This window comes from Dermacentor albipictus, chromosome 1 (genome assembly GCF_038994185.2).
Source record: "Dermacentor albipictus isolate Rhodes 1998 colony chromosome 1, USDA_Dalb.pri_finalv2, whole genome shotgun sequence".
Classification (NCBI taxonomy): Eukaryota; Metazoa; Arthropoda; class Arachnida; order Ixodida; family Ixodidae; genus Dermacentor; species Dermacentor albipictus.
In genome coordinates this window covers 75,198,404-75,226,360 of record NC_091821.1, presented here as the reverse complement: position 1 = coordinate 75,226,360, position 27,957 = coordinate 75,198,404, and the positions used below count along the sequence as shown (strand labels likewise).

The 27,957-nt window shown below is 48.4% G+C and overlaps 1 protein-coding gene and 1 long non-coding RNA gene across 2 annotated transcripts in view; one reads left to right on the top strand and one right to left on the bottom strand.

Moving 5' to 3' along the window:
* The window catches only part of LOC139048047 (uncharacterized), a 318,075-nt gene that overhangs the window by 222,508 nt on the left and 67,610 nt on the right, over positions 1-27,957 (top strand). The window contains exon 3 of the long non-coding RNA XR_011507454.1: positions 23,916-23,977. This is a non-coding gene — a long non-coding RNA (uncharacterized lncRNA). The remainder of the gene's footprint in view (positions 1-23,915; positions 23,978-27,957) is intronic.
* LOC135903965 (uncharacterized) lies at positions 31-2,400 on the bottom strand. Its single transcript, XM_065434479.1, has one exon. The coding sequence runs from the start codon at positions 2,216-2,218 to the stop codon at positions 656-658; it is 1,563 nt and encodes a 520-aa protein (XP_065290551.1). The 5' UTR covers positions 2,219-2,400; the 3' UTR covers positions 31-655.

Sequence of the window (27,957 nt, the reverse complement as noted above, 5' to 3'; positions counted from 1 at the left end):
CCGCAAGTCGCAAGAATGCAAACATTGAAAGAAGGTTCAAGCTCATTTATTTTCACAGGCACGGAACAACACTCATGATAGTAGATGTAGTAAGTTCCCCGCATGATGCGTCAGTCCGTACACAAAAGCCTTTGGAATGAAATCAGATAAAGTTTGTACATAGAGCGTTAAACAATTTGGCACGAGAAACATGTGGCCCTTATCACCGTGGCACGCTGTGCGCCATTCGAAAAAAGACGAGCAAAAACACAAATACGTGAAGCCATGAAGCGAACGGGCGCACCACTGAACGAAGGAAAACAATCTATAATAGTGCACATTGCTTTCAAGCTACAGGTTTGTTGCTGCATAGCAAAAAACCTGCACCAAAGTTCTCTGATAATCGTTAAGATTGGCAGAGACTAGAAACAAAGGTTCATTGGCGACATACGCCGCAAACGAAAAAAAAAGATGACCGCTAGCCGTACAGGTACACAGGACACAATCAGTATTTGATCACAAACACATAGAACACGCAATCAATAAACAAACAGCAACACAAATAATGTTACAAAGCACAAAATTGCATTGAATTTACGGCGTAGGTAGGCCTTATCACGCGGCGTTTACTCCAATGTTCTGTAATTTAAAAGGGGCATTTTATCACAGAAACACGTCAGTGATCACCGACGATGTCACCTCCCGCGTCCACGTCTTCGTCATCGTCGCTAAGAGATGATCTCCGCGTGATCTTGCCTGCATTCCAGAACTTAAGCTTGGAAGCTCTGGAAAGAAAGCACTGCAGTCCATTGGCAGTCAGTCCGTGGCCGTGCCGTAGCCGCACTGTCTTGAGACTAGCGAACCCGTTGCGCTTGCACAGGGCTGCGGCCAACGAGTCCGTCAGCCCGGTGCAGCTGAAAAGCTCCAAGTGGCGGATGTTTTGGCAGTGCGACAGCAGAAGCTCGCAGGCCTCTCGCGGTACGGCGCGACCAACGCGGGGCCGGAGCCGCAGCTCCCTCAGGTTCTGGAACGGCCTCGCCGCGGCCATCCTTGAGCTCACCGTAGGGCTTGTGCAGCCCAGAAGGATGAACCAACGCAGTGACAAGGATTCTAGGTCGGGGCACATGATGTCAGTCCTCGCAAGGTCAACAACGTCGAAGTGTTCGAGCCCAAGGCGTAACAGCCGCTTCCCACATAAAGCCAGCAGTGGTAGCACGTCGTCGGTGTAGGAAGATGGTATTGTTTGACTGTTCCTGAGTTCCAGCGAGCGGAGGCGCTTCAACTTAGCCAATTCCCTCACGTTCATGTCCTCTTGTACGTGCAGTACAACTTCTTCCAAGCCTGGAAACCATGCGACCAGCCTTTCAACGCTTCCTGATCCCATGGATTGGCCACTTTGCAGCGCGTGGACACGGCTGAGTCTCCGTACCCACCATTCCCGACTGCCCGTGCTGGCCCTAACATCTAGACTGTCCAGCACTGCCTCGAGGTAGACGCAGCGTATTATTTGCAGGTTAGGAAACGTCTCGATCAGACTGATCACGCCTTCGCCGTTCACGGACGACGGCAAACGGACTTCCATGAGGCTGCGCTGGATCGACAGCCCTTCGCGTTGAACGATTTGGGCCACGGAAGCAATGTCCTCGGCGTTTATCGAATGATGCATTACCTCCAGACGCTGCAGCAATGGACATGACCTAACTAAAACTTCCAAATTGTCCCTGTATATCTCCTGAATGCGCAGCACACGAAGGTTGCGGGCCGATGTGAGGAGGCGTTTGACAATTTCCTCGCTCTCCGGCGAGTACATCCAGAGGCCCGATACGGTCAGCTGGCAGAGGGAAGAGCCGTTTTCCTGCAGCAGGGCGAGAATGAACTGCAGGTCGGCAATGCTGCAGTCATCGAGGCAGCTCAAGTCGAATGCCTCCACGCCACAGACCAACAGCAACTCGGCTACGCGTCGCACGGCCGGGCTGCGTGCCTCGTCGTCCAGGATGCACTCCAGCAGGTCTTGCCTGACGTGCAGCGGGCATTCGGCGAACGGGTTGTCGGCGATGGGCGTAGTCGGGGTGCGTGGCTCGGACTCCTCGTCCAGGCTCTTGCTCCAGCGCCACACGCTTCGGCCCACCTCGTCCAGGCACTGTTGCCGCAAACTCCAGGGAAGGACGATGCGGGGCCGACTAGACGAGGACGCCTCGTCGGCGGCGTCCGTGCCGTTTTTAGGTACCGGCGGTGCCATGGCTGCTGCGTGCGAGCGCTTTCTTTTCGCGTACTCTTTGAGCTACTCGAGGAGTCGGCGGCAGCGCTTGCTTCCATGCGGAGGCTGTTTTTCCTTTTGCGGCGCGCGGGCAGCTCGACCGACGATAAAAAGCGGGAACGCGCGCGGCTGCCTCTCGCTCGGATCACGCCGCGTGCACGTGAACAGTCGTGCCGGCGACCTTCTCATCCAACGCCGCGCGCGCGCTCGGCGTGCCGGGGAGAGACCACCAACCAGCTGCTGGGAGAGGGTCGGTCGGTTACGTCACGTCCAGAGCGTGCGACTTCCGCCGAGGTCGTCAACAACGCCGCGGCTGCCTTCGCAGAAAGCGTCGCCCGGAGTAGCCCCTTCGCGGGCCCCCGCGTGCGGTGTTGCTAAGCCAGCGGCCATTACGGTTACGAAGATATCCCCCCGCGCTCAAACGGGTTTTCGGGCCGATGTCGGTCGCGCTCGGCCCTTTCTCTGCCGAACGGGGGCTGCCGCGTGGTTGCGATCCGTCCTTGAGAAAGGCTCTGCATACGGCCCGTTCTGGCACACCGGCAACAAAGGGGTCCGGCGCCATGTTCGCCGACGGCGCGCGCTTGCGGCAGCGATGTCCGGCTGATGCCGGGCAACGATCGCCGCCGCCTATCTTCGCTAGGCCAAAACCACCGTGGCAATAACTCGGGTGGCGTCCGCGCACCTATTTAGTCTCGCTTCTGTTTCGATTAAGACTGTTTTGGGAGGTATTTTATTGCACCTGAGGGAGGCTCCGGCTGTTATTCTCTGACGCGTAGAAAAATCGCTCCGAATTCTACTGAGTGAAATTCTCGAGAAGAAAACAGAAAGAAGGAAAGGAAAACGGGAAAAGAGTTAGTGGCTTTGTAAGCCATCCTATAGGTACCACGAGGTCATTTAGGCAGTTTGGCATGACTCACGGGCCGAAAGTATCTACAATATTTCACAGGTACTTCGTTGTTATTTTTATGCTCTGTAGGTAGCGTCGGTTGGGCTGCAGTTCCTTCCATTTTCTTCTTCTTTTCTTTTTTTAACGATTATTCGTTCGAGCGACTAGACCTCGCCAAGATGTTGATGATAGTTAGACCAATATTTGAGGGCACACCAGGCAGCTGGTTCTCTTTTGAAAACGCGGCCGCTGCAAGAACGAGTTTCTGATGCAGATCATTACGAAGGGCTTGGCATTGATGTCGCTTGTGCTTGTTGTAATGTTACATTCTAAAATAAAATAAATTCGCTAATTCTTTATCAAGAACCATGAATTCGTCAAAAAGAAAACAAAAAGTATCACATAGATTGAAAAGCTGACTTGCCATCTAACGTATCTCTTCTTTATTTCATTTTATCTTTATAAATTTTTTTTACAAAAGGACTTCGCGTTCTTTAAGAACACAGTATTATTAGCATCTGTGGCACTAGGAAACCTTTGAACTTCTGCGAGAAAACTGCGCTACAAGTTTTTTGTGCACATTGCTGTGTTCAGAATCTTGAGGAACCCGTACTAGTGGTGTGGAGATATTTAACGCTTCGACTGCGGGTTGCTTTCTGTCTATCTCGTTTCTTTATCCACGCACAAGGAGGTGTCTCCACGTTTGAGCAACGTCGGTTATCGTTTCATCGTTTGCGTTATAACAATCAATTACCAAGAAACGCCTGACGCGATACAAGACACAGCTGCACTTAGCGCTCAGATGGCGCCGTGAAACGTTCATTATCCAAATACTGAGGAAGATACTCGGTGTAGCGCATCCGCATTTAATACTCACTTTCATAAGCATTTCTCACAGGCTTATTGTCCAAAAGCACGGGCAGCAGCATCTAGAGAACACGGCACACAGCAGACATACATAATCGATTGCATTAAAATATGAGGCGCTTTCACGTGGTACAAAAGATGTCGAATAGTGATCCGGGATGTTGCAGACTTCTCGCCGACTTGAGAAATCGCTGAAGAATTTACTGTGCTTCTTCCCAGTATACGCCGTGATAAGAATATTCTCGATGAATACAGTGGCCTTTTGTTCTTTTCTGAGTAGATGTAAAAAAAAAAACGGTTCTGCATTAACAATTCTCTTTTTTTACGCCCACTGCAGAAGCATTTGCGTGGAAGTTTAGCCGAAGTCAAATGGTTGATTATAATAAAGCCGATAATTCCTTTCGCCATCAACTTACACTGAATCATTGTAAATATCTAGCTCATTAGACCTAGGTTACAGCTGTCAATGCTATTCTTCTCCACAGCTCTTGTTTGGCACTCCCCCCTAACCCGACGCCGGAGACAATTTTGACGCAGTTGGATCGCCTGACAGCAACCGTCATGTCATTGTGCCCGCGAGAAACAATAGGTAGCTGTCAACAGCACAACAGGAGATGCCAGTGCTTCCGGCGGCTTGCACGGGAGTCGGGTTTCATCTTCTGTTCTGCACGTTAGCCACGACAGCGAGAATAGTTTCGTGACAGGCGCAAGTAGTGACGTGGAAACAAAAGGTATGCTTGGTCGGGGCAGACCTTTAACGTTTTTTCCTACAAGCCCTAGGCATCTATTCGCTGAGCGACTTTCTGACGGCGGTTTTGCCTCATGTACTTCATCTGCATCCCACTACGTCACCGCCAAGCACATGCAGCTGGCTTGTAACATTCACAATTTCCTGAAGCGTCCTCAGCATGACTGTTCTCTGTACGTTCACACACAGAACTATGGCTATGATTGGGCTATGGTTGGGCGTCGCGTTTACCAATACCTGCACGTTCCGCATAGGCGGTACAGTGTGCAGAGACAATGGCTTTCAATCTTACTGAAACCGTTGGACGACCAGCCTCTGTCAAAAGGAAGAATTCGGAAACATCGACGCGACTTTGACCGCATCAGAAGGCCGTGAAAGCACTCCTGCGCTTCTTGAGATCGACCGGCCTGTGTGAACGCCTGTTATTGGAACGCCTTTTCTGTTACCTGTTTCCTTTTCTCTTTTTTCTTTCCTTTTTTGTCTTTTTTTGTTCCGTTTATTACTTTTATCGCTCTTTGTCGTTTTTACAACCCCTATATCCCCCACCACGGTGCAGGGTAGCAAACCGGAAACGCGCCTCGGGTTAACCTCCCTGCCTTTGCTCTCTCTCTCTCTCTCTCTCTCTCACTATTCGTCAACGTGTATGATGGCACTCTTAAGGCGACGTTGTTATGACGTACTGCTTCGTTGATAATGCGCACTTCCCTGTGGCGCTTTCCTGGAACCGCAATTGTAGGAAGTTGGTTGGACAACTACAACGCATAGCAATCTGTATATGTGGGAAGCACTTAAGTGTTCCCTTTTTCAGTCGGCGCCCTTTGGTTTTCAGCTATTAAAAGCGATGCCGGGCATATGTCATTGTCCCGCGACGTTGCCACCTTCCTTCTCTGGATGTTGCTGCGATGGCGCGCGTCTTGCTCCTTGCGCTCACGCGCGATCACGCATTTTGTGAACGATTGCGATGTGTGCAAGCACGTAGTATACGTGCTATTGGTTTTGTTAAAATTGATCCTTTTTGATGCAATGAGCTTACCAACTTAGTTATCAACTAATTTTAACCGCGCTATATTCTGGTGTTACTATAGCTTGGAGTTGCTAGGAGCCTAGAGGCATTGTGTTACTAACCTTATGTTTTCAACTGCTTCGGGATATTTTGTTAAGAATGTGGCCCTGAAGCACCGACGCGGCTCGTTTCGAGTGTAGATTCATTTCTGTAAGAAAGGAAGACAAAAATCAATGCAAGCAATCCGGCTTTCTGACTAAAGTGTCCGTTTCGCATTACAGGTGTGCGTCTCCGTGAGGAGGGCACACGCTCGCAAGCTGACTTAGTCTTGCAAGGCAAACAATGAGCGTGACAAGCGGGAGAGATAGCCACCAGCTTGTAATCGGCATTACGTGGCACTGCTCAGCAGTTGGAAAAACGGCGCCAAAACACGACAGCTCTTTCTAACAGGCGTCTGTACGTCAGCCTGAAGTGGCCAGGTACCAGCAGCGCTACATCGATGTAAACATTAAGCGCTACACAGATAGTTGGCGGAGGAGTGTTAGAACAAGCTGATTGTGAATTTTTTCCTTTAATGATATTGTCCACATTGTGGACGGTTAAGCATAATTCTATAGTACAACTGTGTGAGCCTCACGTCAAGTTTAAACACGACCCTTCAGAAACAAGAAATCAGTAAGTGCAGTTAGATTAAGTTAGATTAAGTTGCTCGAACTCCCACAGCAGCACACATGAACAACTGTTGAAAGGTGGTCATTCTGACTAGGGCTGAAGTGTTTCGTTGTTTTGTCCACAAACCGGGAACGTCTGTAGCGCTCGTACTATGTTTGTGATGTGTTGTGGTGTGCCTTCCTCTTTCCTTTCTTTATCTTCTTCCAGTTCTCTTTCGTTCTCTCTCTTTCTCTTGTCTTCAAGCTAGTGGGAGTGGTGTCCGTTTTAGCAGACGATTCCGAGCCCGCCCACTTCAATTTCACTCTGTGTGGTATTTATGTGTTTGCCTAATTACTAATTATGATTGTAGAGAGATCAGCCATTAAATATATAATTTAGATTAAACGCTACCTATCAGTAAGTATGCTGCCTTTTTTTGATTTCGAGCAGATTATTAAACACCTCATTAAAAATAATAACTAATGAACTTCTTAGCCTTTCACTTTAGGGTATGTGACACAATCGCGAAATTGTAGCCGAGCAGTAGTGAAATCATGTTTTGCTTAGTAGAAACCATAAGACTAGCACTATACTTTTGAATTACCTGGCCTTAGATTGTGCTGCGAAATACATTGGTGTTCCACCGAACAGCTTCCAAAAAAAGCGTGCGTCATGCACTTCGGTATTATCTTAAGTGTAACGTCAATGCATTATTTATGCAGATTTTCGGGACGGATATCTCGAAAGTGGAGCTCACCTTATGATTTAAGCAAAGCAAGATCAATTAGCGAATCTTTTTATTGGCCATCTAGACATAGCGACTTGTCGCGCAAGTCGCATTCACCTTTTCAGGTAATCTACCTGAGCAAGGCCGAGAAGGGAGAGGAGAAGGAATGAAAGGCAGGGAGGTGGCAGAGACGCGCGTCCGGTTTGCTACCCTACGCGACGGCAAGGCGGTTATGGGATAAAAGAAAGAAAGATAGGAAAGAAAGGGAGGAAGGCACTATAGCAATGCGAACACGTGTGGTCGTCCATCACGCCTACAATGGGTCACTGCGGCCAGTCGATTTCATTGTACGCCCACGTCACTTTGTACGCCTGCGGCGCGTCGGGCCATAGTTCGAGGGTCTTTGTTTCTAAGGGTAGCCTATTGTCTAATCAATTTAACACCTTCCGAAGAACGTCGCTTTCGAAGTCATAACGATCACAAAAGCGCAACACGTGTTCGCGATCGTCTTTTCATAGTTGCACGAGCAGGGCAGAATTGTCCTTTATGTCCCATGCAAACAGGAAAGAAAAAGAAATACAGTATACTGATAGCTTAACATATAGAAGTCGGGCCGAAAGAAAGAAACGTATGTCGCTGCACTAGGAAAATTTGCGCTGCGAGAAGCATTCACTGCGCTGACTCAAACATTCTACCGTATGTTAAAGGGCGACATACTGTAGGAAGAGACGCGACAAGCTCGTGACACTGACAACGCCGTCTCCGGAGCGGTCGTCGCCCCTTGAATGAGCGTCGTTTGTAAACAACTGCACTTGTTGCTTTGACGAAACTACTCACACCGCTTAGTCACTAGTCGCAGAGTGCTATTTACCCGTGCTCCATATGTTGAGGCATTAATAAAGTACGCCTTTTTGTTTTGTTTCGTGCCAGGGAAAACAAGAAGCGCTGAGTCAGCCTGAACAGTAATGAGATCAAGCTCTGCAAAAGCTGACACTTCTCATTTCACGTATAATGTTAACTGTCCACGTCTCCCGCGCAATCTTGACACAACAAATCTCGGCACATGCGGAGAATTGATTTTCACTACAAATTGAGTAATTCAATTAAAATGAGTCCAACAAAAAGCTGGGAATTTGTTCGCCATCAGTAAAAGCAGTCCGTTACACAGACGCACACGAAAGAAAAGAAACGAGAGTGAGCGTGAAACCGTGTCATTTGGTGGCGTTTACTTCTCACTGCGTTCAGTGCCGCTGATGGCTGGCAATACGGATGGGGCCAGTTATCAGTGAATATTTATTGATGTTCGTTTTACGTTCTATACAAATATAACAATATTTTTTGTGAGGAACATCGGGCGATGAAGAGCGGCGTGGTGGATAACTTCGGCATGCGCTAGCACCACCAGGGTACCACGCTAATGTAATTACTCAAATTCAGCACCTGCGGCAAACGAGAAAGAAAGCGTAGCGTCAAGACTATTTGCACATTTACAACGTGAACTAGGAGGATGGGGCGGTCCCCTGACACATACAATCTCCTAGAAGAAACTCTTAGAGATAATATGGCGCTCGCGTCTATGGGAGGCGGGTGGCGGTTTCGCCAGCATGAGAATGACGGACGTTACGTGGCTTTGGCCTAAAGTTCATCCTGCTGGCTTCGGACGGCGTTGTGAATTGCAAATTGGTCATTTTCAACAGGCGTTATAAATGCAACAATTCGGATTTATTGCACGTGTAGACTGCCTCGCTGTGTTTAGAAAACTATGTACGAGTGCTGGGAAATTTACAAAGATAAAGCGAAACAGATAAGAAATTTGAAGCTGCAAGCAGGAAGATTACACGCAAACATGTATACTAACCAGCATTCTCATGGTAGCTGAACAGTCGGAGCAACAGAATTATCTGCTAGAATTTTTTTTGGACATTCGATGTCCTTATAGGTATTTGTCGCGACGAATACACAAAACCGAACAACTACTGTGTTGCGGCATGCTTCGTTGTCTTTAAGAAGAGTGCAAACAGAGGTACCTGTAGTAAACGCGGTGAACGCAAGCGGTTGACTCTTGCTCATTGAAGTAGGGTTCGATGGCCAGGGGATAAAAGCACAGTAAGGACACGAGCTCATCCAGGAGAAAGTACAGCCGCTAGTGGCCTACCACGTGTAAGATTCCCAACAATAGCTGACGAGCTTCCTCAGACACTCGTCGGCGGTGAATGCCGGAAGTTGGTATTCTTCTTGCTTCACTTACAGTTCAAAATACACCCCGCACTCAAGATGCACTCACTTCCTAAGAGAGGAGCTTGTTAGGAGGAAAAACTTAGGAGGACGCCCGCAAGGCGTAAAGTTCTCAGTATTGAGGTTAGGTAATTTACGGAAGATAATGAAAAGATTATGAGGTAATAAGGTGGTAGCATAATATGACACCATTGTTCCTCCTGTACAGTTGAACAGAACGGTATTGATACGGGGACAGAGATATCACCTGCACTTGGCAACCGAAGCATCCTCACCTGGATGCGTTGAAACTGTCACCACCGGCCACCACCAGGTTCCCGGCAATTTGCCTTACGGCAGAGCTTAATGCGAGTGCTGCCAACAATCAGTTACTAAGGACGAATTATGCATTTGCCTCTGAGAGAACAAAGAGCAAACTGCAATGAGTTAGGCTTGAGCCCACTAATACCCACTCGACTTATGGCAGCTTCGACTGCTGTCGCTCCTGGCGAATCCGAGGCCTAAGGCACCTTGGGCATTGTGTAAACATGAGCTCCTGTCAGGAGACGAACACTCTCAGAGCGCGTCGCATCCCCACAGGAAGCGAGGCGCTTGCGAAAATTCGACGTCGAATCGCGGGCACGCAGACGCGAGTTCTGCGAGGCAAAAGACGGGAGATTCACTCTGAAACCGCGCCGAGAAGTACAGACCTTGACGCTCACGTCGCCAGCCAAGGTCGAAAAACAAGCTCGATTCTAAAGCGCCGGCCTACTGCCACGCGTTGAGGCGAAGAAGCAATTTTGCTATCGTATACACTATCCTTGCCTCACCTTTCCTTCTTTTTAGTTTCAAATAAGGAAGTACTGTTCCGCGCAGCACGTTGTGGGCGTATTGTTTTCTCCTTTAATGGTATCGGGCTAACTCGTGGGTTAAGCGCTTAGCGCACAGCTACCGTGCAAACATTTCATACTCCAACTCTTTAAGTTATTCCTTTTCTTTTTAATGTACGCCCCTGTACGCGCAACTACTCGCTGCGAGAGAATAATTGTATGAGGAATGAAGAGAGACAGAGAAGAGAAATAGGCATAAAATGCGCGACACCCTGACATCCGCCGATATCAGTCAAGCGAACGGGATGGAAATCAATATCGCGGACGAAAGAAACGACGAAATGTAGCTCGACGCCGGTTTCCTTCGTCCGTTATTCTTCTGAACGTCCTGACGCGTGCCACACGATTACAAGAATACGCGTCAGACACTGCGAAGGTGGCGCGCAAATTTAGACGTGCAAATACTGTTCCAACTTGGTTCGATGAACACAATGACTCATGAACGGAGACTGAAGCTCAAGAAAAAAAAAAGAATAAGAGGAGTCGACTTCAAGCGCTTTCATTTTCATGACTCACTTCGGTTTACGTTTTGCCCGAATACCGTTTTCTAGAGAGCGTAACACAGAGTAGGTGAGTAAAAAATCTCGTTCACAACATCTAAATGCCGTATCTAGTGAGCCACCGGAGTGGCCGGTCCCACGTATATAGACAAGGGCCAGAAAAGTGCGTCCTTCCTCCCATCCGCTTCGCCGAGTTGTATACTGCTTCCGCGTGCACCGTGTTTTGTTCGTTGGGCGCGAGTAAGGAAGGACAGGCTCTCCTCAGCTTCACACTGCAAATCTAACCTCGGGCTGCTTTCTCAAATTTTAAGCAAGAGAAAGAGAGAGTGAAGGGAAGCTTGTTTTGTCTCTAACAACTACACTTGTGCATTACCACTCGGTCTTTATACCATATACCGAAAAGCCAATTGGTTCACGCGACCTAATAAATCGGCATTCTGGCTTGCGGGCTCGGCATCACATGCCATCAACGTCACCGCAAAGGGCTGTTAGCGCTCTATCTTGTGGAGCAACATAAGGGGACGGCATTTTAGCTCATGTCTTGAGTGGCAGGATTGGTGCGATACATGGCTCTTGAGTACGAGGCGCGAGGTGACAAAACAAAGATCTTACATAGAGAATAATTCGGCTCGTTTTTTTGTACATATATACTAGTACGGAGTCTGCTCTTTGAAAACAACCACTCTACAAAAGCGCTTCGAGCCCGCTTACGATTGCCATCCTGGTTCACGGCTATCTATAGCCGCGGGCAGTGCGAGCATCGAGCCAGGAACGGGTCAGGCCGCTCGCACGAGGTAGGTTGACTCAGCGTGACCAGCTTGGAAGGATGCGTGTCGTAAACGAGGTCGGGCCAGTGCTTCCTTGCTCCAAACGAAGAAACAAATACCCATCTTCGCTAGTTCTGCTTTTTCGCCTCCGACTTGATCGTCCGCCTGGATCTCAGCTCAAAGAAACTATAGTTCATGATAATGCTGTAGAATCGTGATCTCTGTTGTGCATGCCTCTTAACTTCACCCACTTGCGTCGGTTTCCTGCAAGGAGGAGGAAGAAAGAGAACGACAGGGAGGTTAGCCAGTGTGAATACGTATTGGCTATCCCCTGTATAAGTTGGAATCAGCTAGCGCAAGACAGATGTAATTGTGGATCGTTGAGAGAGGCTGTGGTCCTGCAGTGGACATAAAGATGAGCTGATGATGGTGATGATATACCCTGTCTTAAAAAAAGGGGTGAAGTAAATAAAAGGTAATGTAATGAGACAAGGGATAAGAAATAGAAAGAAAACACATGCGCACACTATAAGGCGATGGAACGCGCTGCAAATTTCATAGTCGTCAAACCATCCACAAGTCCTTACGTATAGGAGTAATGCGTGTAAAGCCTTAAGGGCTGAACCCGGTCCGGACCATGTATCCTACAACTCTCTCCCCCATCAAGAGACGATCGTACAGTTTGTCAAGGATGGTTGAGAGCGCTTTTCTAGCCCCACTGCAACGGGAACAGCCACAGAGGATCGTCTCCTCACAGCTGCAGTTGCGGTTTCATGCAAGCGAACCTAATGGAGAGCCATCCAGCGGCATTTTAGCTTATCTATGGCGTGCGTGGTTTTCTTTGTTTGTGATCCTCTCTTTCTCTCTCGCCTTAGGCTTTTTTTTTCTCTTCTTTTGATACTCTCGCCCTCACGAGCAAGGTAGGCAACCGAAACTACCTGTGGTTGATATCCCTACCTTTCTATACACCTTTTCTCTTCTCTTCTTCGCCGATGTGTATTCGTTTAGGTATAGCCCGGTGACGTCGTTATTCTCATGGGTTCAGAGGAAGAGTCATGCTGATAACATGAACAAGTGATTTCTCAGTTCTTTGAAAAACTGAAAAGTCAAACTTTAGCCCATCACGTGAATTCAGCCTTTCTTTCCATCATCATTTGCTTCGTATTGCGAGTGGAAAGTCGCCGGAAATGAAACTACGCCACATATGCAAACGACTTGCAATGTCCGTGGCTTAGTCATATGAGCATCGACGACAGGGGGGCTCCATTACATGACGTTCGATAACGACAGTAAGCCTTGAAAGGGTCTTCCTCGTGCATGAAACACCTAGTTCCCACTGGCTGACAAGCCAAGCCGCTGTGCTCCTCGTATGTAGCAACCGGTTTTCTTTGCGTCAGGGGACGCCGTTGCCAAATCCTTGAAATGAGTCACAGCATGCGCTTATGACGCAGGGAACGTACGACACGGGTTACCCAACGCCCATCCTGGTCAGTCCTTATAATGTAAAATCTGAACAGAAGAGGACAGGAAACTCGTTCAGTCACACTGCACCCGCCGTCTTGAAGTTCAACTACTCACCACCACCGTTCCGCGTTGAAGCTCGTAACGCCGCCACTACGGCGCCATCGGCGCAAACCTTGCTGCTCATGTTACGAGGCCATTTGGCAAACAAATAGTGGATTCAGATGTCTTTTTTTATTATTATTAGAGTCAGCACTCTTACAACATAGTAAAGTTCAACTCGACATAACATTTGCCGACGCTATACACGCGCGAGAGCAGGAGCTGCGACGTGAGCACATCTTTATTGACCCTCCCCACATGGGCGGCATGCCCTCATCACGCCACTTTGGTTTATCAAGTGCTTTAGGTACGCACCTTCAGGTATTATCTTTCTGCAAACTTTCACACGTACAGTTTAGGAAGTAGGTGCCCGCCCGTTTGAATACACCGTAAGCGCATAATACTTTCAACTTTATTTACTTTTTTATCACAACAATCGCTGCTTTGAACATCTATATCAGAATATCAGTGGCAGGACAACTACCGATGTGTTTAAAGCTGATTGCGAAGCAGTTAGTCTACCTAATATTTATGCCACTTTGCCAGCATAAATAGCACTGCGTACCTTAATAAGCACGTGGGACCTAAGTCGGCGCACATATATTCAAACGTTGCAATGTCCTTCCATCATGCCGCCTGGCGGTGCGTTGTCTGTGCCTCACGCGCCCTTTATTCTAATGTTCTTGCGGGAAACAGGTTGTATTACTTCTTAAATTGCCTCAAGTTCGAGTGTCAGTGTGTTTTGAATGCGTCTTGTTTCTTTCTTTGTCTGCTCCTTGATCATTCGCATCTGGCGCAACATTCCAGGTGTAAAGCTAGGCTAACCTCTTCAGTTTATATCTACCATTCCCTCTCAGTGTGCTGGTAAATTTAGGGCCCCAGCTTTTCCCCACGTTATCGATCTGTACAGTTTCCATCGGCACATTCCGCCGCTTTCTTTCATGTTCCACTGTTGGCGGCTATTGTATGACAACAGAGCGGGTCTTGTTCAAATTGACAGCAGGAAAGCTGAAGTGGATCAGCCGCATCCATTAATCAAGATTGCAGCCTCCCCGTCGCTTTATCCTGACTTGACATCACCCCCTTTCTCTCTATGTCTATCTCTGCGTGGATAAAGCGAGCGGATAAAAAAAAGAACGATGTGTTGTCTCGAAAGCAAGCATAAAGGCCATGAAATGCACCCGCGGACGAGAGAACAGCGTTTTTATTGTGTGGGATATCGAAAACACAAAAAGGTACGGCGGAAGAAGGAGAAAGTGGGATGGGGCTGAGACGGGTGGGAGGGGAGTAGAAAGAGAGCTGCGCCGGGTGAGACGGCCTATGGCGCAATGTCGCGTGTACGCACGCTTTTGCTTTCATATTGCACGGCAGATGCACGCGCTGCATGCGGCGAGAAACGCTCGAGCCGGGAAACTTTGAAGGCAGCGGAGGGGAGAAACCACAAAACCGACACCAGGACCGGGCGGCAGGCCGGACCACGATTTTTTCGCGTGCACAGGCTGCGAGGGGAGCGGTGGAAGCCCGTCCTCGTGTGCGTTCGTTCGTGCGCGCCCGGTGGTTCCCGGCCGACGAACACGAAACCAGTGCGCAGGTGGGGTTATTGAACTTTCGTTTGCTCAGCTGACCCCCTCCTCGCGGACGGGGAGTGCCGCCGAACCCCGGCTTGTGCCGTGCTGGCTGTTCGCGACCCCGCCTAAGACCCTTCGGCGGCAGCTCCACCACCACCGGCACCACCACCGCCGCCGACAGCAGCCCCCGAGCCGAAACCCCGGTCTTCCTCCCTCGCTCATCGTTCGGCGCGCATACCCGCGCACACATAATGCCCATTTCCTATGCGCTGTTTGCAAATAAAGCCGACAGCGCGCTGCGCCGGCTGCCTTTCGTTCTCCTTTCGTGACAGGGCTTTGTGCGCGCGCGAACTCTTCTTGGGGACCCGCGTACTCGCGAACCCTGTTCGAGACGATTTTCCGGCGTTAAAGCGAGGATTTGGACGCGGCGAAGGCAGCTGCGCATATATGTGGTGACGAGCTGCGTAGTGGTAGTATGCGCATACTGCACAAGTGGAGGACAAACCTCGTGCCGACCCCCTTATTTAAAAAAAAATAATAATAAATGCGCTATTCTGTCTTCGAAAAGAGCTGCGTTTCAGCTCGATTTAGTTTTGGCGAGATAAGCTAGCGGGAGCTGAGTCGCTCCCCATAATCCTTATGTCAAAGAAATTCTCAACCTCAATGTTAAGCGCCCGCAAGCGCGCTGTGCCCCGAAATCCATGTAACAAAGCTGCATTTCATTTACGAGAGTTCAAAATCGCGTATGCGTGGCCGAGGATGTGTTCTCACGGTGTCATGCAGGCATGCATGCCGATGTTAAATAGACGGTTGAGTGAAATGGATGGATAGCTTTTAAACTAATGTAACATGACTTCCCATCTCATGAAAAGGCTGTGGTTGCAACGTCGGGCAGAACATACGTGGACACTATGGCTGCGTACCACAACAGTAATTAAGCGTAGTCATAGAGCAGTGTTACTAATTTACTTGCCAAATTTCGAATCTGGAAAACTGTGTAACATTCCCAACAACAGAGCTGTACGTCTGCTGCCATCAATACATATATATATATATATATATACTATATTGTACTATTATACTATACTATATATATATATATATATATATATATATATATATATATATATATATATATATATATATATATATATATATATATATTGTTACGTCCAAGCGCGTCAAAGGGACGCGGGGATCAAGAAGAGAGGGGAAGAGGAGAACGAAGACTGTGCAGCGGCCATTCCTGTTGTTCGTAGCCTGCCGTTCCTGCTCTCGCACGCCTCAATAAACCCCTTTTCCCCGTGCTTGTAACAAATTGGTGGACGGTGCGGGGTACACCTCGTAACCACGGAGCCTACGCTGCTACAACTTCGCCGAAGCCGTCGACTTGCCGGACTTCCGCCACCCTCACCTGACATGCCTGAATACGCCTGCCAGACTCCCGAAGGATCTGACGCGGCTTCTAGGCCAGCACCTGGTGTTCCGTGGCAATACTACCGCGTGCCACTCACTTTCGGAGGAAAAGCCGGAGAAGATGTCGACGAGTGGCTCACGAACTACCGAAGGGTGAGCCGGTCTAACGGTTGGAACTCGACCGCACAGTTGTCCAATGTTGTATTTTCCCTTACCGACACTGCGCTCGTCTGGTACGAGAATCACGAAGACACGCTCACTTCGTGGGAGCTTTTCGTCGAGGAGCTCAGAGCGTGTTTTGGAGATTCTAGCGCAAAAAAGAAACGCGCTGAACAGACGCTTTCGCAACGAGCTCAGATTCCCGGCGAGACCTGTACGACTTATATAGAAGAAGTGCTGAAACTGTGTAAAATAGTCAACTCTCAAATGTCTGAAGATGACAAAGTTGGACATTTGTTGAAAGGAATAGCCGAAGACGTCTACAATTTTTTGATCGGCAAGGAAAGCCTGGATTCCGTGTATGACGTCATTCACCACTGCCGAACCTTTGAGACGCTGAAGATGCGACGGATAATACCGAAGTTTGGTCGCCTGGCTAATGTCACGACGGTGGCGAGTGTAGACCTAAGCTCGTGTGTTGACCTTCCATCCACTATACGGCAGATTGTTCGCGAAGAGTTGCTCCATCAGGAAGAGATGTACCGTTGCACACCCGGCATCACTGGCGCGTACTCACCACAAGAGATGAGAAACACGGCCGTTTCGACGACATGGCAACCCACGGTGAACTCAGCGACCATCGAGTATAGGTCTACCCCACAAACGAGAGGGACCATGAGCTATCGAGGTCATGACTACGACCAACGCCCACGCCGCACACACGCCTCCCAGCGGCCGATGCCTAGCCATGATGAATGTCACCCACCTACTGTCTATGCAGTCGACAGCAACATGCGCGACTACATGGAAGAACATCGCAATTTGAGGCATCTGCCGGTATGTTTCCAATGCGGTGTCGCGGGCCACATAGCGAGGTTCTGCAATCGTCGCCCAACGACGTGGAATGGTCGATCCGGATCTTCAACAAGGCCCACACCTCCTACGAAGACAACTCAACAGCCGTACACCACCTCTTGGTCAGCTGGCGTCCCTTCTGGCAACGATTACTGGCAGAGAAGCTTCCGGAGCCGCTCGCCCGCATCTGACAGGAGTTTGACGCCACCGCCGACTTCTCGTGCACCGCGTTTACGTCAATCTCCATCGCCAGTGCGCCGCTCAGCCTCGCCTTCACAACCGGAAAACTAGCTAGCGCGGCCGATGGGGGTGAGGTCGCTCGACACGTGCTATCGACAGAAATGCCCCCTGCAGTTGCTATGATTAAGAACAAAGTGCATGTACTTGTTGATGGTGTTGCTACAATGGCTTTAGTGGATACCGGAGCAACTGTATCCGTAATGAGTCTCGGTTTTAAAGGTCGGTTGGGGCGTAAAGTTGTATTTCGGTGGGACCAGGCTGCAACGTTTTGTGGAGTGAGCGGCGAGTCGTTGCGCCCTGTTTGTGTGTGCACTGCTGACGTATCCTTGGCTGGTGGAGTTTTCGCGACGGAATTTGTAGTTATTCCCCGATCGACGCACGAAGTGATTTTGGGCATCGACTTTTTGCGACAGTGTGGTGCGACCGTCGACTGTCGCACGGGGGAAGTTTGCGTCGATGGCCATGTTTCGTCCGGGCTCTTATAGGAGACTTGCAGTCAAGGTGAACTTTGTGTATCTGCAGATACTGTTGTGCCTGCGTCCACCTCTGTGTGCGTGCCGGTTGTGTGTCGCGGTGAAGTGCCAGACAGTTTCGATGCCTCCGTAAAGCCAATGCATCTAAATTGTATGAAGAAGAACATTTTTGTCCCTCATTGTGTGGTATCCATCGGCAAGGGGCGTGCTGGCTTGTGGACGGCCAACTGCTCGGCAGAACCCGTCCTGCTTCCAGACGGCCTGAAACTCGCCTACTTTACAGAATACTCGTCCTCGTCCGTAGCCGTACTAACAGATCCGCCGTGTGAACCTGCTGACCTTCGCCACGTCTCAGACAAAAAGCTTCTGTCTATGATAAACAAGTCACTCAGCACGAGGGAGCGCCATACCTTGGTGGATACGCTTTCTAAGCATCTGTCAGTGTTTGACTTTGCGCAGCCGGACAAAGCGTTCTCGATTCCCGAGTCACGAACACGCCATACTATAGATACGGGATCTGCGCGCCCGATCAGGCAAAAGCCTTATCGCGTGTCGCCTAACGAGCGGAAGATAATCGGGGAACAAGTTAGTGACATGATGAAAAATGGAATAATACAAGAGTCCTCGAGTCCTTGGGCAGCTCCGGTCATACTTGTCAGAAAGAAAGACGGTAACTGGAGATTTTGCGTAGATTATCGAAGATTAAACGCCGTGACTAAGAAGGATGTCTACCCCCTGCCCCGGATTGATGATGCAATTGATTGCCTGCATTCGGCCTCTTATTTTTCTTCAGTGGACCTGCGCTCAGGATATTGGCAAATCCCTATACACCCGGCAGACAAGGAGAAAACAGCCTTCATAACCCCGGATGGATTATTCGAATTCAATGTGATGCCATTTGGGTTGTGCAACGCTCCAGCAACCTTTGAAAGGTTCATGGACACCATTCTGCGTGGGTTAAAGTGGACCATCTGTATGTGCTATCTTGACGACGTTGTTATATTTGGGCGCACATTCAATGAGCACAATACGCGCCTGGATATTGTCCTCGACTGCATCAAAAACGCTGGCCTGGTTCCGAACTCCAAGAAATGTCACTTTGGTGACCGTCAAACCCTTGTGCTGGGTCACCTTGTTGACAAAGACGGTATCCGGCCTGATCCCCTCAAGACGGCAGCTGTCGAGGCATTCAGTGCACCGCAGTCAGTGAAGCAACTTCGCAGTTTTCTGGGCCTTTGCTCTTACTTTCGCCGATTTATTCCTGGCTTTGCTGACGTCGCTTATCCTCTGACAAATCTGCTACATAAAGACGCACGGTTTGACTGGACACCCGAGTGCGATTCTGCATTTCGTCAGCTGAAGTTCCTGTTAACCTCCCGACCTATCCTTCGCCACTTCAGTCCTACTGCGCCGACAGAAATCCACACAGATGCTAGTGGCGTTGGTCTGGGTGCCGTATTGGTCCAACGCTATGACGACCGTCAGCACGTGATTGCTTACGCAAGCCGCTCATTAAGCAAACCTGAACGGAATTACACGGTGACAGAGCAAGAATGCCTCGCTGTAATCTTTGCGGTTCAGCGATTTCGCTCGTACTTGTACGGACGCCCATTCCAAGTCGTCACAGACCACCATTCCCTGTGCTGGCTCGTGAACCTTCGCGACCCTTGTGGTCGCCTTGCGCGCTGGGCTTTGAGGTTGCAGGAATATAACTTCACTGTTTCCTACAAGAGTGGCCGAAAACACGCTGACGCAGACTGCCTTTCCCGTATGCCGCTTGCCACGACGGACTGCGACGCAGACGATTTTGATCATCTCGTCGCTTCTGTGACACCCGCTTTTCCGGATATCGATGCGTTCAAAGCAGAACAACGGACAGACACTAAGTTGGAGCCACTCTTTACTTTTGCCCATTCAAGTGCAACAAGCAGCTACTGTGTACGTGACGGGCTCCTGTACAAAAGGAACTACTCAAGCACGGGTGCACGCTTCCTTCTAGTGGTGCCGGAGCGTCTCCGGCCAGCAATCCTTCAGGCTATGCACGATGACCCTACCTCCGGTCACTTAGGCACTGTGCGCACACTTTATCGCATTCAAGAACGCTTTTACTGGCCCCGGATGCGACATTCGGTTGAGTTTTATGTCGCCAGCTGCATACAGTGCCAACGTAGGAAACGCCCAACCACTGCCCCATCTGGTCTCCTTCAACCTGTGCCGCCTTCCAGCTCACCCTTTCGGCAAGTTGGAATTGATCTGTTGGGCCCTTTTCCAAAGTCATCTAAGGGGAACCGCTGGATAATTGTCTGCGCCGACTATTTCACACGCTATTGCGAGACGGCGGCTATACCATCAGCAACTGCCACCGAAGTGTCGCTTTTCTTACTTTACGCTATTGTTCTACGGCATGGACCGCCTGGTGTTATCATAAGTGACCGGGGACGTCAATTCACGGCGGATATCGTGGAAGAACTTGTGCGTTTATGTAACTCGCACCTCCGGCACTCGACGCCGTATCATCCCCAAACGAACGGCCTCACTGAGCGCACTAATCGAACAATCACCAATATGCTTTCCATGTATGTTGCGTCCGATCACAAGAATTGGGATGAAGTTCTACCGTTTATTACTTACGCCTACAACACCGCCAAGCACGAGACAACCGGCTACAGCCCCTTCTTCCTTCTATATGCTCGGCCGCCCCGGTATACGCTCGACACTGTCCTCCCTTTTTACGACCACGACAATCCTACGGTCGCCGATGCGCTATGCCTCGCTGAAGAGGCTCGGCGACTTGCGCGTCTTCGGACTTTGGCATCACAAGAAAACTCCAAAGCCCGCTACGACGCACGACATCGGCCTGTTACATATCACCCTGGTGATCTCGTTTGGCTTTGGACTCCCACAAGGAAGCGCGGTTTGTGTCAAAAGCTGCTGGCAAACTACGATGGACCGCATGTTGTCATCGACAAAGTCAGCGAAGTTAACTATACTCTCGCGCGCCTCACGAACACTGGTAGACGTTCTGCTAGGACACAAGTCGCACATGTCGCACGGTTGAAATCATGCACTCCACGACAAGCTAGTTGACTCGCCCAGGGGGCTTTGTCTGCGAGGGGAGGCATGTTACGTCCAAGCGCGTCAAAGGGACGCGGGGATCAAGAAGAGAGGGGAAGAGGAGAACGAAGACTGTGCAGCGGCCATTCCTGTTGTTCGTAGCCTGCCGTTCCTGCTCTCGCACGCCTCAATAAACCCCTTTTCCCCGTGCTTGTAACAATATATATATATATATATATATATATATATATATATATATAATATATATATATATATAAATAACCGAGAAGAATGGGGGTTAACCGAGGGGCTCGATTTTTATTAGTCATATCATAAGAAGCCAACAAACACTGACACCAAGGGCAACATAGGGGAAATTACTTGTTCCTAATAAATTAAATGAAGCAACTATTAATTAATGGAAAAGAAAGTGGATGAAAAAACAACTTGCCGCAGGTGGGGACCGAACCCACAACCTTCGCATTTCGCGTGCGATGCTTTACCAATTGAGCTACCGCGGCGTTTTCCTAGTAGAACCCTGGGGGTGTTAGCCAGCGCCACCACTCACAGACCTGTGAGTGGTACAGTATTACAGTATTATATACATATAATACTGTACCACGGGAGTGAGAAAAAAGTATATATACTACTTTTTTATGTATTCACTATGTAAATATCGTTTACATAGCATCACCTGTTGCAAGTGCGAAATTTAAGCTGGTCAATGTTCCAGGCTGCACCATTTTGTAGGAAGCTTAAGACTGTCAACAATTTCGATAAGTTCGTTCCCCAAACCTGGCAGGAACTAAGTTAGCGTTCCGCATTATTCTGTTCCGCAGTGCATAAGGAAGAGTTTCTGAAAAATTTAAGTGTCACGCCAATGTGCTTCTCGGCAATTTCTCGACCTGTTATCTCGAAACTGGTGCTAGTCTTGAGTTGCCTACGTAGTCGTCATGCCTTGAGCATTGACTGAATCCAATACTGCAATTTCGGCATATATACTCAAAAGTAATAAGCAAAAACGTTTATAGGGCAATTTCATACGGCTCAGCAATGAATGAGTTAGCGACTATTTAAACTTCTTTGATGCCTTCCGTGGTGAAAGATATGTCACCGCAAAAATGCCTTCTTATCTTTATTGCAATGTTCTAAAGAAGTATAATAGTTGTTATAACATCTGGTAAACAGAGAATACAAGCTTGAAAGCTACCATATGGTATTGAGTTTTTCTCCCTCTCTCTACAGGAATGTTAAATCATGAGCGGTAGGTAAAGAAAGAGATATGGCGCACACCAGACGAACATCATGCGAGCAGGTACTAATGTTGGAAAATAAGCCACGGGTCTCTGTGAGGCCTGATAAATTTCAAATGAGTGCCATATGACATCAACACAATGGCATACGACGTAGTGCACACGATGCAGTCGGGCTAGTGCACGAAAAGTGCATAATTGAAACACCATGCGGAATTTCTCGCTCACAAGGACTGCGATAATACATTGAGACCAAGTTCCACATGTCTATTGGGGGCTGGAATGAAACATTTATTGTCTCGTGTTCTTTGGCTGCCTTCGACGAGCAGCATGCGAGACCTCTTTGCATGTTTCCCTATTTAGAGTCTTGCTTCGCAAATATGTATTGCTCTGTCTTTTTTTATTTTTTAAGGCGCTGTGCTACTGTGATCATTCGTTAAAATTTGAGTTGATACGTAGTGGCTCAACGCACTTCTCTGGACTCCAAATTCAGAATGAATGAGGTCGGACATATTGCCACGAATGAGAACATGGGGCTCTCCAGTGCGCACCCTTCCGTGGCCAAAGCTCGTCGAGTTCGGGAGTGACGGACAGATCGCAGTCTTTTACAGCATCGGGCAGCGGCAAAAAAAAAAAAAGACCCCAGACCACTGTGAGAGCCGTGAAGCCACTGACGCAAGCCGCCAGAGTGTCATTTAAAAAGTCAATATGCACTATTGACCATTCAATTTCCTATCTACCTAGGTGGTGCTTAAAAATGGCGCCGTCATGATCACCTTCTTCTTTTGAGAAGACGGCTTTCAGGAGGGCACCACTGAGGACGCAAAGCTGTAAATCTATATGCCAAGTTACAAAGTGAGCATGCGAGGCTCAGCGCTGTCATGGCCAACATCGAAAGCTCGTCCGTTCTTCCCACATTTCTGGCGATTTGATGCTGACAGTACGTGCCGTGCCTCGGACGGTTGCCGCAGTACCGCGCAACATTTTTTCTTGGTTCTTGGCAGATGATCAACCAGTAACCACACTTTTTGATCCAAAGAGAAAATTCATTGCCGTTGCCACTGCTATAGGGTACACCGTTGCATTTATTACATCCTACCGCTATAGGATGGGGCAACAACCTGGGATGGAAATTGGCCATGAAGATTCCTTATCTAGACGCCCATTTGCGGATGTTGAAGAGCACACGGAAGATATTTTAAATTTTCCTACACATCATAATCTTCCTTTAACATCAAAACATATTGAGAGCGAAATAAGGCGACATGCTATTAATGGTGGTTTGTAGTATAGTATGGCATGGCGGACCAAAGGATGAGTCTCCGGATTTGCGACCTTTCTGGGTTCAGCTTTTTAAGCTTCCTATTGAAGCGGGTTGCATTGTTTGGATGAACAGACTAATTTTTCCGAAGTGTTTGCAGTGGCATTGTGCTGAATTTGCTCCAGGAAAAGCACTTTAGAATCACGAAGATGAAGATCGACCAAAACTATTTCCAGCTTCAGTGGCTAGCTATTGATGAAGCGTCTGGTACCTAGTGTACTCACATGGGCATACTGAACATTACGGGCTCGAGGCGCGTCTCAGTCCCCACAAGCGTCAACACAACCAATGCCTCCAGCTCCTTGGAAATTGGTTCGATTGCCGGCCAAGTGCAGGTTCCAACCTGCGCGGAATGCAGTAAAGTTCATGTACTTAGACTGATGTCCACCTTAAAGAATAGAGGTGGTAAAAATTAATCCACAGCCCTTTGCTTAGACTTGCCTCATAGCCTGCAGTGCAGCTTCGGAACGTTGAAGCCCACTAGTTTTTATTAGTTGATCGAAATGCTTCTCTTTTTTTTCCAGTTTCCACGTGAAGCTACATCTTACGCCCGCGACTGCACAGCGTGCAAACACCGTCCAGCCCGGTAAGTTGATTTACTAGCCTTCACGGTTTTGGTCTAACCAAACTTATTGACAAGGCAAGCTATATATGTAATGTCAGAATTATTCCGTCTAATCCAAGAACACAAGAACAAACGCAGCCAGCCTTATCGTTTAGTTGATCTCGAGAAGCCCAGAAAGCCGGTCAATGTAGCTACGGGATCTGTGCATCTGTCCTCGGTTATCTATATGCCTCTCTCCCTGACACGTATATTGGTTATGCTGCAAAGCGGGTGCGTATGTTTCTCATAACATAAATTCGGAAACTGGTCAGAAACGCGTGAGCTAGATGCTGTCTGGATAGCTGTGCGCTTTGAGCTACACTCCCCCCCCCCCCCCCCACACACACACACATTCCCTTCTCTCATTTCCAGCTTCTGTTGCGAACGAAGTGAACCGTGATTATAGGCGCGTTGGCAGAGACCCGAAAGCAATCGGCAATATGTGCTTAGAGGGACGAAACTTCTTTTCACTATGCTGTTATCTACAACATCTATGGCTAGAGGCGCAGATAAATCATTATCCTAAATAAATGAGATGCAAAAGTGCCGAATTACTTTATCAAGCAGCAGCGATATCACAGCGTCGCTATGCATCCAAGAATCAATGTGAGTGTTACGCCAAACACGCTCTGTCGACTCTCGGTCGCAGTTTGTTTTAAACCGTTGACACGTCTAGGAGTAACCTGGGAATGGCATTAAGCCCGTAACTGCATGAAGGTACAGGAGCTAATATTGCTGCAGTCCTGGGTCTCACTCTTGGTGATAGTCGAAAGGCGCCTCTTATTCGTAGTGCGTTTTTGGAAAGCCCAATACACGAACGTACGGATTAAGCGGTAATAGGCATCGGTGATGTTGACACAAAATGCATAATCCAGATTTGTGAAATTTCTTAGGATGCCTGAATATATGCCGACAGTGCCGCTCAAAAAATAAAAGGAGAGCTTAGGTATATAGAAAATGAGAGGGCTAGCCTGGTCTGGGTACCTGTGAGTTCCAATGTTTGCTTTTGTGCGCCGGTGCTGTTGGGAGATGCTAACTGTTAGAGAAAGAATATAAAGAGTAAACAAAATATTGCACTTCTAGGAACACGTAGTAAAACTTCTAACTTGAAGCTCGAGTCAGTGACGAAGTGTAAGTGGGCGGCGAGTACAAGAGGATTTTTTTTTTCTGCCTCCCTATGTTGTCAACCTGACGGAAAAAAAAAACGATCGGTAGATAAACAAAAACGGTGAATGTGACGCATGGTTTCGTATTCCTTAGACATTCGTTTTAAATTTAGACCAGTAGCGCCACTGTGAATGCAGCGAATGAAAACTGATAGAAGGAAAGCTGAGATAGATTTAGTCGATAGATATAACGTCGGCGGAACCCACGCATACGTGTAAATCGACGATAAGCGACGCTTTCTCTGATGTGTACTTAAACTTATTCACTTCTCGTTCTTCGCTTCTATGTAGTTCAACGCTCATCGCTTGATGCATGCTGCGGTCTCATTTTGTTTTGTCGACTTCTTTTTCAGCAATCAGCGGCTTTTGATGCCGACTTCTCCATCACTAGTCAGCAACCGACTTTGTTCTGCTTGTCTATTGGGCACATACTTATCCTGGGGGATTGCCCAAGAATGTTCACATACCCACTGCCACATTCTCAGTTGTGCATACCTAATTGGCCTAACTTGTCTATTTGGACACATACTCTCTGGAACATAACCAGTGACCCTAGTTATGTGATCCACAAGAGAACAGCAGCCAGCACTCAGAAAGAGGGGAAGGGGGAGTGGGGTAGAGGCCAAGAAAGGTTCGCCTTAAAGACTGTGACCATAAACGAAATGCAGCGCGCGACAACTCTAAAATTAGTCTGTCGCTCAATTCGCATTTCATTAGTCTTAACAGCCCCGGCATTTTTCTTCCTTGCCGAATGGAGTTAGCAAACCAGCCCCCGGATTCATTGCATTGCGATCTGATCACGAAGCCCAGTTGGTAGTTAGTCTTGGTTATAAGTTATACCTTTACATGTATTGTAAGCACCCGCTGTTGTCTATGCCCACTTCTCTGATGGCGAACAGGAATGGCGTCCATGGAAAATAAAACACGAGGGTATTCGTGGAAGCTTGCTGTCCTGCTGCATCGTCTGTTTCGTTTAAATTGTTGGTAAGACAAACCGAAGCAGTTATCTGAGCCATTTCTCGGTTGTTCTGAGCTATGGTGGCACGATGAACGAAGGGACTTGTGTAAGGACGAAAACTTTCTTTTCTGAAGCAAATTACGTTTCCAAGGTAAACGATGTTACGAAAGCAAAATCTAGGCTAGACATGGTTAGGTTTGCATTACAGGTATGAACCTTCTGCTACTGTGTTTTATTTTAATTTCTTTGGAAAAAGAAAGAATAAAGTGGGGGAGGGGGCTTACGGCTTAAAGCGTGAAATACATTCTTTAGCAAACAGCGCGACTAACGGGACACAGAAAAGAAACACACGGCACAGGTGCTGACTTCCAACAAGTACGTTTATTGTGCGAGCGCAGAATATATAGGCAGAGAAGTAATAGTAGAAACATCATATCATCATCATATCATCACTTCAAGGGTATTTCATTAACAACTCCTGTGATGCAGCTGGCGAGGCGCTCCTGTGTGCGGGCGCTCCTACGTAGGACAAACGGGACGCTGCCTCAATGATCGCCTCCGGGAGCACGCCAACAACATAAAACAAAATTACAACAGCAACCTTGCTCTGCATTGCAGGTCGTGTAAATGCATCCCCTATTTTAGAAAAGTCACTGTCATCCAAAAGCACGCTGACCAGCGCACGCGCGAAATTATCGAAGCATTCGCCATCACCCAGCGTGGTCCTTCATGCATCAGTTCACCATCCATCCACTTATTAGACAAGGAAATTGCGTATCTGCAAATTTAACCGACCTGCGCCCACCTGCAATCGCAAGTCATTCTTTTTGTGTTTTCATGCCATTTATGTTTTTACTTTTACTTCTCTGCCTATGTATTCTGCGCTCGCGCAATAAACATACTTGTTGGAAGTCAGCGCCTGTGTTGTGTGCCTCTTTTCTGTGTACCGTTATTCGCGCTGTTTGCTAAAGATTGCGTTCGTACCAACAGGCCCGGCTAGCCACTATTTTGAAGTGAAATACATGTTACACAGTTCTTCAAGGCTGTTCGCGCGAACGATGAACCGTGGCGACGTTTGCCAGCTGTTTGACGAGTATCTGGCAATACAGGGCCTGTCAGCAGACTGCATACAAGCAACGAAGAGTCGTCAGGCAGAAAACGACGCGAAAATTCCGCATTTGTTCCCACAAACATTTGTGGGCCCTTTAAGGGTTGCACTGTTACGCACCTCACTTGACGTTATTCGCGTCCGCTTTCCGTTGTCGCACACACTCACTCCCTCTCTTATCACATCCGCTTGTCCCTGTTTGTTCTGGATTTTGTTTTCTTAGAATTGCGCTCTCCGTAGTCCTAAAGCACGGAATTGGCCATAGCAACTGTAGAAGTTGTGTAAGCCTGTTTTAGCGTCTCACCATGCCGATAAGGTCATTAAGGAGACAAAATACTCTTACCCCACCAACACCAGCAAAAATCTACACAATGCCGTATTTAAGAAAGCACTCATCAAGAGATTAGAGAGTGCGTATTGCCAAAGTGGTGCGCACACAGAATCGATATACACTTATCGAATAGTCTGACGCAGTACAATCTGTATACATCACCCTTCGGTTGTTCTCCCACTTTTGTTCGCGAGTCCAAGGAATGATCTCATCCCTAAAGCGCTAGACATTTTTTATTGTCCACAGCTTTTAGAGCTACAGGCGGAACAGCGCAACTAGACAGCGGTTCTCGCGGGCCCTAAAATGGCCGCACTTATCCATCGCCGCACCGTTGTCGCTGTTGCGCCCTCGCCGGCCGCTGCTTATCGTTCCGCTTGGCCGGCTGCTTATCGGCGCGAT